The sequence below is a fragment of the Protobothrops mucrosquamatus genome, unplaced genomic scaffold (genome assembly GCF_001527695.2).
Source record: "Protobothrops mucrosquamatus isolate PMUCROS unplaced genomic scaffold, P.Mucros_1.0 scaffold14, whole genome shotgun sequence".
NCBI classification, from domain to species: Eukaryota; Metazoa; Chordata; class Lepidosauria; order Squamata; family Viperidae; genus Protobothrops; species Protobothrops mucrosquamatus.
Window position 1 is genome coordinate 1,429,879 of NW_015386401.1, and position 11,051 is coordinate 1,440,929.

General features: G+C 39.8%; 1 protein-coding gene across 1 annotated transcript; it reads right to left on the bottom strand.

The window, feature by feature from the left end:
* Positions 1-386: 386 nt before the first annotated feature.
* LOC107282868 (mucin-16) lies at positions 387-10,815 on the bottom strand. The gene is made up of 7 exons (XM_015810702.1): positions 10,630-10,815; positions 4,916-5,058; positions 4,731-4,798; positions 4,158-4,330; positions 3,114-3,140; positions 2,904-2,971; positions 387-2,308 (listed from the first exon to the last, which is right to left on the bottom strand). Exons 1-6 carry the CDS (start codon positions 10,712-10,714, stop codon positions 2,946-2,948), a joined length of 522 nt encoding a protein of 173 aa, XP_015666188.1. The 5' UTR covers positions 10,715-10,815; the 3' UTR covers positions 387-2,308; positions 2,904-2,945.
* Positions 10,816-11,051: the final 236 nt, after the last annotated feature.

Here is an 11,051-nt window from a genome sequence, read left to right on the forward strand (position 1 = left end):
ATTCTGGAATGTTTGTTTCTACTTACCAAATTCCTCCTGTATTCTCATCTCCTTCTATCCTAACTGGGACGAGATGGAAGCCACCTTAAACATTCAGGATTCAGACAATCATGGTTCTGACAGCCCTGATTAGTTTGAGGTCATCAGACACAAAGAGTCTGAGAACGCTCTTAACCTCCTAGCTAGCCCATGCTGGTTTTCCTGATTGTCATACCTGAAGGTTGCTGAGTCACAACAGTATTCATTCACAGGGAGTTTCAATGAGAAACCATCTTGAAGAAACACAACCTTCAATGTCCCTGTTCGGGCGCCAGAAATGTAAGGTCACTGGCCCTTACTTAATCTGAGATACCATAAAAATCTAATCAAGCAACTCAAACAGAGGCTTCTTGAGGAAACAGTACTTTATTTGATCAAGTAAAACAGCTGGGTGGCAAGCAATCTGGAATGCTGGCAGTTACGTTCAGAAGTGCCACACCTTGGAAAGTTAGTAGCATTGCTTTATAAACTTTGTCAACCAACCAACATTAGACAACAGAGTTATTACCATACAAGGAAGACATCAATCATTCCTATACACTCCCTTATTCCTTCCTTCACTACATCGCATCCGTGTACATGTTTCCCAAGCTTGCATGAAATTTGTCCCTGACACAAACACTGATTACAAAAGCGAGATAGCAATAGTTAGGCAAGGCTACACAATTTGTTTCTTTTTCTAGTGCCAGTTACAGAACCCTACAATATATAAAACAAAGTTCCATGGCTTTTTTCTAGTTGCCTGTCCATTGGTCCCGAAAGAAAAGTCTCTGGTTGAAGTTTTAACCTTTACAATCTTCTTAATGTACAGTATGAATTTGTATCCAGATGTTTTTACTTTTTTACATGTCCACCAAAACGTGATTAAAATGTCCTTTCATGTTGTTCACATTTTCAGCAAACATTCAAAGTGCCTTTATACATTCTAAACAGTTTCTCTGCTGACAGATAGCAATGTACATCATTTTATAAAAATTCTCTTTGAGATTACAACATAATCTAAATTTCAGTCTTTTAGCTACATATTTTCCCATTGATTCATTTGTATATTATAGCCAAAAATTTTAGCCCATTTTATCATACATTCTTTCATGTGTTCTTCTGATATTTCATCAGAGGTTTGTACATCTTAGCAATAACATGTTCATCATTAGTACATAGTTATATTTCAAACTCAGTCTCATATTGTTCAAAACCACAAAATCTTTTATCCACTAAAACTTTCTGATAAGTGTACATAAGAAAAACATTGACAAGAATATTTTGTTCTTAAATCTTCTCTTGATTTCATTTTACAATCCCCTTATAAAAATTTTAGTACATCACAATAAATGAACCACATATCATTTCTCTTCTATAAAATGGTTCTTGCACTTAAAGCCAAAAAGGTGTTTTCAGGCAGAATCTATATTTATATTTATTCCACATTCTAAGACTAGCCCATCTGACATAAGTTCTAAAGTCTACATTCTCTTAGCAACATCAATCTTTCATCCATTCTTTTTCCCATCTGATAAAATTTATCATTTGTTAAGAAAGGTTTAAATGTTCACACATCATGCTGCCATTTTTAATTGCTTGACACATTAAGCCAGGTCCATCCTAAACATGAATGGGTATCTCAAGATTGTGACTATTTCTATAAAGTACACCAAGCAATTTCAATATTCTAAGGAATTCTGTATAAAAATTATGTGATGTGATAATCCTCTTTGGGTGGCAATTACTTTCTTTCTAATAGAGTAACAATATCGCAATATAAAGTGTCCATCTAACTCTAGCCCAATGTGTGCTTGTAGAAGGTCCTGGGGCATTCGTATAGAAAAGTAAATCTAGAACAGAGTTACCAGCTCTGGACTACAAAATTCCAAATGACCATGAGGTGCAAATAAGCACTGCTGCCATCTAGTGATCATCCAGATTTTTATAACCCAAATACGGTAGACATAGGAAAAAAAATTGTAGCCCACTGGCATCTCTTGTTGCTGTCACTGAGACACACTACTATTTAAGTTAGATAATGTTGGTCAGAAGTAACTCAGTGCTGGACAGCCTCAAAGGTTTTTAGTCACGAAAGCAAACCTAATGCTTCTTACCATTAACAAAAAGGCTGTTTGGATACAGGTTGTACCTCTCCATCTTGGTGAAACGGTTGGTCTCATTTACGAATTTCTGATATATATTGATTGGATCAAAAGGCGGGGCTGTAGCGGCTTTACGATAGCAGCACACACTGTCTACTCCAGTGTACTTTCTCTGATTTACAGGTCTGAGAAGGAAAAGATCCAAATAAAGATATATTCACAACAGGTGTACAGATCTTGGAACTTACCTGGCAATCTGAAGTATGAAACGACTTCAAGTTCAGCTCTGCTGTATTTCAGCAACATATATCCTTGATTCTTTTCTTGACACTGCTTTGTATCATTTTTTTTTCTTCCCGCCAGTTTGACTATTTAGTATGCCCCTCTTTATTTTCAAGCTCATTTCAACCAAACATTGAAGCAAAGAAATTGTTTCGGATGAAAGTGAGGGACCGAATTCTTTAGAAATCAGAATGGGGATAATAGTGACATGTAGAAAAATGGAACTGAAATAAACTATAGATTCTCTCAAATGTGACAAGGTATTGTGAGAGATCTATATTAGAATCCATTAATCCCCACAGAAGGGCATTTACGCAGGGCTTTTTTTCTCATAGAACGCCCAGAACGGAGTTCCAGCACCTTTTTTGGATGGAACCTTGTAGGGTAGGCAAGGCGGGTTGTATGACGTGTGTGAGTTCTGGCACCTTTTTTTTTTTTTTTAGAAAAAAAGCACTGTATTTACGGATCCCTAAAAAATATCCAACCCATATTGCTTACCTTAATGTTGATAAACGGCAGTTGATCAAAGCAGGACCAATGTCACTGTTTTTCAATATATTTCCCAGCTAGGCATAAAGAAAAAAAATATGTAATTATTGCCAATACTAAAACACTATTGCTGACTATATTATGAAAATCCTATGTAGAAGGATTGTGTACCACAGTTGGATTCCATGGCTCAAGAAACCTCTGTAAAGGTGTACTTACTGGTCGGTTGTGATCCTTCATGGTAATCTGAAATGAAAACAGAGTTGTAAAAATGTAAAGAGAGTCACTAAAGAAGGCATAAAAGAACAATGATATGGGAAGTCGCTCTCAAGCTCTCCACCATGAGAAAAAAAAGTTACGATAAATTTCTCCTACATACTTCCAACTACTCCATCTCAACGAATCTCAGATAGTAGGGTTGTGAATTATCCTGAAGGTCCCCAAATAGCAGCAGTCTTTAGTTTAAGTAGGCCTTGTGACCTATATAAAGTGTCCACCTAGTCCAGTGATGGCGAACCTTTTAGAGACCGAATGCCCCAAAACCGCCCCCGTCCCCGCTCCGCCTCCCGCCCTGCCTGCTCTGCCCCCGCCCACCCCTGCCCCACCCACCCGCAGGGCCACCCACCGCCTCCATGGCCCGCCGCAGCAGATCGCCCAGGCAACCCTGCAGTGCCATGGCAGCCATGCCCTCCGCCCACACCCCGCAGCATCATCTGCATGCTATGGGGCATGAGGGCAGAGTCTTGTCCCTGCTGCCCGGCTATGTTCTTGGCTGCGCTGCTCCGTGCGGGCTGTGCCCATGGGCGACTCTCCTCCAGGGGGGCTGCTGGTGAGGAGGGGGCCGCAGGGAGAGGCGGGGCTGGGGCGACAGCACGTGTGCCCACAGAGAGGGCTCCGAGTGCCGCCTCTGGCACGCGTGGTTCACCACCATTGACCTAGTCCAATGATTTCTTGTAAGGAGGTCCTGAGACTGTGTCAGAAAAAAATCATCGAGAAGAACAGAACCAGCATGTCTGGACTGCAAAATTCCAAATGACCAAGACGGCTTAATAAACATCGTTGTTTAAACTACTGGTCATCTGAACTTTTGTAGCCCGAGTTTGGTAAAGCTAAAGAAAGCTTTGTAGCCCTCTGGCATTTCTCCTTTGTGTCACAGAGAAGAACTATCACTTACGTTAGATACCGGTAACACTGGTCAGAACCGATTCAAAGCCAGCCAACCTCATAACCTCTTTAGCCATGAAAGCAATCTCTGCTTCTTACCATTAACAAAAAGGCTGTTTGGATACAGGTTGTACCTCTCCATCCTGGTGAAACCGTTGGTCTCATTTATGAATTTGCGATATATGTTCACTCGATCAAAAGGGGGAGCTGTAGCGGTTTTACCGTAGCAACAGACACTGTCTACTCCGGTGTTCCTACCCTGATTCACAGATCTGAGAATGGAAAAACACAACTTGAGACAGATCCAGAGAGGCCGTAGAGGACTTTGGATGATTTCACAGAGGTAAGGTTTGGAAGTTTTCAGACAGTATTTTTAATCTGGTGTTTTTAAATTTTAAATTCCACTTCAAACCTGATTTTGGGAAGGCATGGAGGAAGCTAACCATGGAGCCTCCAACACAGTGGTAGGAAATGAATATTGAAGAAAGAAATGTTTTGGGATGAAGATGAGGAAATGAGTCTTTTAGAGATTTTTATATAAATGTGATGTGTTACAGACTAAAGCTGAAACAAACTATGGGTTGTCTCAAGTACTGTAAATGTTGTGAGAAGTCATCCCCATAACAGGGCATTTAGATAGCACAAAAAAAATCTCCATCCCATATTACTTACCTTAACGTTGATATACTACAGTTGATCAATTCAGGACCAATGTTGTTGGTGTTCAATATCTGTCCCAGCTAGGTTTAAAGGAAAAGCTATGTATTTATTGCTGGTAGTAAAACACTATTGCTGACTATTTTGTGAAAATCTTATGTGGAAGAGCTACTTGGGTAAGTATGCATTTGTCTCCTCACCAAGTTACCGAAGACTCCTTGCGCTGAGCTGAAGAGCTTTGACTTGGGATTATCCATCTGTGGCCTATAGATCAAATTAGTTGCAATGAAGTTGACCGTAAAGCATTCGGTTGCCATTGGAGGTTTGGAAGTGGGAGAAACAGCTGGAAGAGGAATAGTGGATGTCAGATATGGAAACCAGAACTGATAGTATATAATCACTGTTTTGTATCTTGTAGTTCCTGTCATGAACAATGGGTTCAGTGGTGCATTACAGAAGTTTGAAAACAAGTATATGCTTTTCACAGTTTGAAAGTAACTGTTATTCTCAGTCTGTTGTGGGTCCAGAAAAGGGCAAGAAGGACGAGCAGGGGCTGAAAACCAAGTTGTGCAAAAGAAAGATTGATGGGTTAAGCCTTGAGAACAGAGGACTTTGCAGGACCTTGGTAGCACTTTGTCAAGAATGTAACGGGATACTATACAAAAGGGAGTGGGCTGTTCTGTAAAGACCCAAGATGTGGAATAAATTCACATGGCAGATTCTTGTTCAGAGTTACAGAATTGTTCCTAATGGTCAAAATCAGGGTTGGAATATCAGAAATCAGTATCCCGTCTCTGTTTGAAGATATCTACTGAACACACTATCTTGGGAATTGACATGGTGCACTGGTTGACACCTTTTACTGTCTGGAAAATCTTCTCAATATTTAACCTGCCTCTACGTCCCTGTGGTTTCTACACATCGTTTGTGGCAAAAGCCTCTAGGGCATACTGCTTTACTTGCTCCGCAATTGGTATATTTGTGACAAAGTTGGACATCTTAGATTGTGTACCACAGCTGGAATCCATGACTCAACTTAATTTAATTGCTTGACACATTAGGCCAGGTCCATCCTAAACATGAATGGGTATCTCAAGATTGTGACTATTGCTATAAAGTACACCAAGCAATTTCAATATTCTAAGGAATTCTGTATAAAAATTATGTGATGTGATAATCCTCTTTGGGTGGCAATTGCTTTCTAATAGAGTAACAATATCTCAATATAAAGTGTCCATCTAGCCCAATGTTTGCTTGTAGAAGGTCCTGGGGCATTCCCAGAGAAAAGTAAATCTAGAACAGAGTTACCAGAAACCAAGTTGTGCAAAAGAAGGATTGTTTATTTGGCCCTCTAATCCAAAGAACTGCACAATGCTGCACAATCCACACTACAATTCCTTAAATCCAAAAGTCTTCAGGGCTTTGATAAGCCTGGAAGCATCTCAACAGATCCCAGCTTTTACCAGACATCTGGGGAATCTTCCACTTTTTATGATAAAGTCACAGCATTGAATAATCAACATTATTGACCCATTTCTATTCTAATATTATAATATAAAACACTACGTTTACTTTACTCTCATTTGATTATAAACTAAAAATCACAATGAAAATACGAAGGTAGAGTTACTGATTTCCAACGGAGCAAAGAAATTGTAAGAGGGTGCAGAGATTATGTCAGCTCAGTTACTCAATTCTCTGCTACTTCTCCAAATTTCTCCAATAAAAATGTAAACAGAAATACATATTGCATATAGTAAAGGCAGAATAGAGAATAAATGTACAATACCAGTACTCCCTAACCTTGGTGTCTTCCCAGTGTGTGGACTTTAACTCCCAGAGCTGTGGACATCAACTCCCAGAATTCTCAGCAATAAGAATGTACTTGTTGGGTACCCTGGCTCAAATTGTGAAGAGTTGTGATTGAGTGGGTGGTGCAATGGCTCAGAGGTTAAGACCCTGGGGTTCTCAGCTGGAAAGCCATGCTGCACAACAGGGTGCACTCCCATTACTCATCCCACCTCCTGCCAACCTAGGTAGCAGTTTGAAATCATGTAAATGCGAGTAGATAAATAGGTATTGCTTCGGTGGGGAGGCTTCTGAGTTCTGTACTCTCACGCTGGCCTGATGGTGATGGAAGCGTCTCTCTCAGACAACAAGGCTCCCTCAGCTGAGAATCGGAGATGAGTCGGTCATGGCTGGACAGGGGAAACCTTTAAACCTGTGACTGAGTCCCATCTAACTAATCTGAAGCACACAGGCCTTTTCCTTCTCTCCCACCCCGTCACAATGGCAAATAATCTATTCCTGGTCAGTAAAGAATACCCTTCACTGCCATTATCTGAAAGATAATAGGAGGAAGTATATGGTTTTTGTTATGTCCTGAGCTTGATTGATGGAGCAAGTGCAGGGAGCTGCACTGAGACCTTGGCAGACCACATGGCCTGCTGAGCCAGACAGGCTGTCTCAGAGTTACTGAGCATGCGTTTGAGCGGGAAAATATGTTGCATTCATTGGCTGACAACGCCCCAGGGTGAATGTATAAAAAGGGGCGGAGCCATTTTGTAGAGAGTTCTGTTTAAGCCTGAATAAAGAAAGGACCTGTTGTTACTCTGCCTCGTGTCAACGCCTACCAACGCGAGAAACAGAACAGTTTTTTCTGACAAAACTGCCTCTTTATCCTTCTCTGCATCCTTGTCAACTATTGTTTCCAACACACCAAACATGTTAGATGTTTTTGTTGCTTAACTACCAGAATAGTTTGGCAGATCACAAACATAAACCAGTTTCTAATTACACCTGATGATTAATTTCTATACTGTTTCCTCCAATTTGTTATATGGAAAAGTATGTGAAACACACATCACGTGGCCAATTTAACCTCAGACTTAGTATGTTGCCTCTAAGGCTGGTAGAAGTGAGAAATATATTTAATATGAAGTGGGTACAAGAGGGATTTCATAGGAGGATTCAGAAAGCGAAGAGGACAATCACAACTGTGTACTTAAAGCCCCACCCCTTTGGTGTGCGCACATACAAAAAGGAGGAAGGCTTAAATTGTATGCAGATGCCATCTTTAATTTTTTAAAAAAAAAACAAACTCAGCGAATGCCCTGGGATGCAACTTCACGGTTTTAAACAAAGAAGCCAAATCTGAAAGTCATCTGGGCCAAGCCTCAAAATCACAGGTCTGAATGTTGGCAAAACACATCAGGTCACTAAGGAACAGGAAAATGTAGCAGCTCAATTGATGGGCAGATCTGGAATTATGATCACAACGAAAAAGCTTCCAAACTATAAAGTAGCTGCTACAGCAGTTGTGACCATCCCGGAAACATTCACTGAGCAGAAAACAAACTGATAAGGTCCCTCCCACCCCAACAACTTTTCTAATTTTTCCCTAAGCAAATTCCCAAGAAGAGAGGGCTTATCTTTAGAGTGGCAATGTGATAACCTCCCATTTATTATTTTTTATTCATTAGCATATGAAAATCAAGCAGAAAAGGAAAAAAACCATATGGTCCTAAGTAGTATTACATTTCTATTTAGCTTAGAGAGAGATTCTGGGGCATGAGTATTTGTGAGGTAGGGATAAAAATTGTCAAGGTAATTATGATTTAGTAGCTGACCGGCAGAAGTGATATATAGAGAATGAGTCAGCAGAGTATTTGGGGGTAGTATCTCTTTAAGAGACTGTGTCTGTATGCTCCCTGAATATTGTTATATGTTGTATATTAAACCACTTCTTTTAACAAACCACTGTCAGATGTTTATGCTTCTGTGTTATCACAAGAAGAAAATAAGAAAAAGGCTGCGATAGTTTATATTTTTAAACAACATAGTCAAATTGATGACCAATTGATGGAAGTCCCACTTCTTTTAATCTGTAAATGTATGAAAATAGGCATTTTTGATTCCCCCACACCCATGGATGTCCCTAATCATAGGGAGATATGTCAACAAGATAAAAAGAAACATGCATCCTTGTTCTTTTTCAGACTCTGTACCTGCCTTCTCACCACTTCACCACAATAAAATTGGCTCTTCTAATGTTTACAAAGGTAACATTGTTAGTAATTAAAATTTTTGAAACTCTAACATGCACCATTTTGTTTCAAAAGCTTGCATTCAAATTTCTCTGCACCATCGAAGACGCAAAATCAGTACATATTTCTATAAGTGCCCCTATGTGCATAATTGGTAATGAATTAAATTCAATCAGAATAGAGCTGGAAGGGACCCCTTGGAGGTCTTCTAGTCTAACCCCCTGCTCAAGCAGGAGACTCTATACCAGGCATGTCAAACTCGCGGCGTCACGTGACGTTGCGCGATGTAATCGGGACTTTTTCCCCATTGCCAGCAATGGGGTGGGCACGATTTCGGGGTGACGCATCCGGTCCACGGGCCGACAGTTTGACATGCCTGCTCTTTACCATTTGAGACAAGTAGCAAACACAACTTCTGGAGGCAAGTTGTTCCACTGGTTAATTGTTCTGTTAGGCAGTTTCTCCTTATTTCCAGATTGCTTCTCTCCTTGATTAGTTTCCATTCATTGCTTCTTGTTCTGCCTTCAGGTGCTTTGGAGAAGGGGCTGTGACCCCCTCTTCTTTTTGGCAGTGCCTCAAATACTGGAATACTGCTATCATGTCATCCCTAGTCCTTCTTTTTTCTAGACTAGCCATGAATTTTCCCTGGGGTCTGCATTCTAATGTACTCATTTTTCATTGCAAATTTTAGTGAAGAAAATGTTGAACACCAGTTCATCTATTTATAATTTTGGAAGTGCGAAGGATGATTGTTTAATTAAATGCATTAAATAATTGCGCTCCAACAAACCTATTTGGTTTGGCCAATACAAATTGGGTCTGTTCTTGTTAAAAAAGGAACTACAAAAACATCTGTATATTAGTGGACTTCAAAAGTGGTAAATGAACAGTCCAGGACTATGCAAGATGACTCACTGGAGTGCAAGAAGAAAATATTGGAACATCTATTTAATTATTTTTATTTTAAAAAATAAACTGTACTAATGCTTAGTATACCGAACGTACACAGTAGAATATATGTATATTTGGAGATATATTTCACAAGGTATATATACTATGTATATTTCATACATACATTAGTACAGTAGTACATTTATACAATTTATAAATAAATATATTTAATATTTTGAAGTACAAGCTCTTCTTTTTTTGTACTGATAAATGTGAGCAGTGATAAAAAAAAAATAAAAACACGTCACTATTTAACTATCAGGTTCAGATTTCAGGCTGATAACTGATCCTGTCCCTGAATAACTGCTATTTTACTGTGGTGACAGGAGCAGAACAAATCTATGTAATCTAATATATCATCAGAATTCTGTGGTCTGACCAGAATCCAGAGATTTCCTCTAAGGAGAATTTAAAAATCTGTCTTTTTTTTAATGCCAAGCAATATAAGAAGAGTAGATTAAACAATTAAATTTTAGTGGCAGGAATGCCACTTGCTTTTTAGTTTTCAGCTTCCTTTCCTCTCCATAATCACATTTGTGTTTTAGTAGAAATATTTAATTATATCCCTTTCAAATGAAAGGAGAGGGCTGGTTTGGTATAGTGGTTAAAGTCACCGGGCTAGAAACCAGCATATGTTGAGTTTTTATCCTGTCTTAAGCGTAGAAACCACCTCTGAGTCCCTCATTCCCTTTCAGCCCTAGGAAGAAGATGGCAATGGTGAACCACTTCCAGCTGTGTAGACTTATCCATGTAGTTGCCAGGAGTTAAGACTGACTCAAAGGCACCACAGACAAAGAGGAAAAAAAGGAGAGCATCAACTACATAGTCTTGGAAATTGGCGCCCAGGGTCTTCAGGATAAGCCACTTTTATTGCTCAAGAACAAAACCTTTGGAAGAAAAAGAAGAAGAAGCCCTACCTGAAATCCATATATGGAAACAAAGCATTAAGAGGAAAAAGATGTTCCTGAGACAATATTGAACCGAGTGAAGTTTCCAGTCCATGGTTCTTGCCTCAAGACCAGCTTTTCGACTTGTGCCCTGGGAACCCGTCTGCTACTGAAACTGGGTGCCAACTGTGGCGTGTGGGGCTAATTCTGGAGAAGGCAAATCTATTAGCTTAACAAGCTGACACACCCTTGGCAGAAGCATTATTCAGTCGCTCAGCCAAGTCCTTAACTGAAAGGATTTCATAATATGAAGGATCAAGAGGAAGTAAGTAAAAGGAAAAGAAAAGAAGAATTAAGGTATGAGAAATGTCACGCTAATGAAACTGGGACTCCTGGCCCATTTGCAGTGTTCACCAGTGAAGAAGCAACATGAACCCTTCAGCCACAGCTGC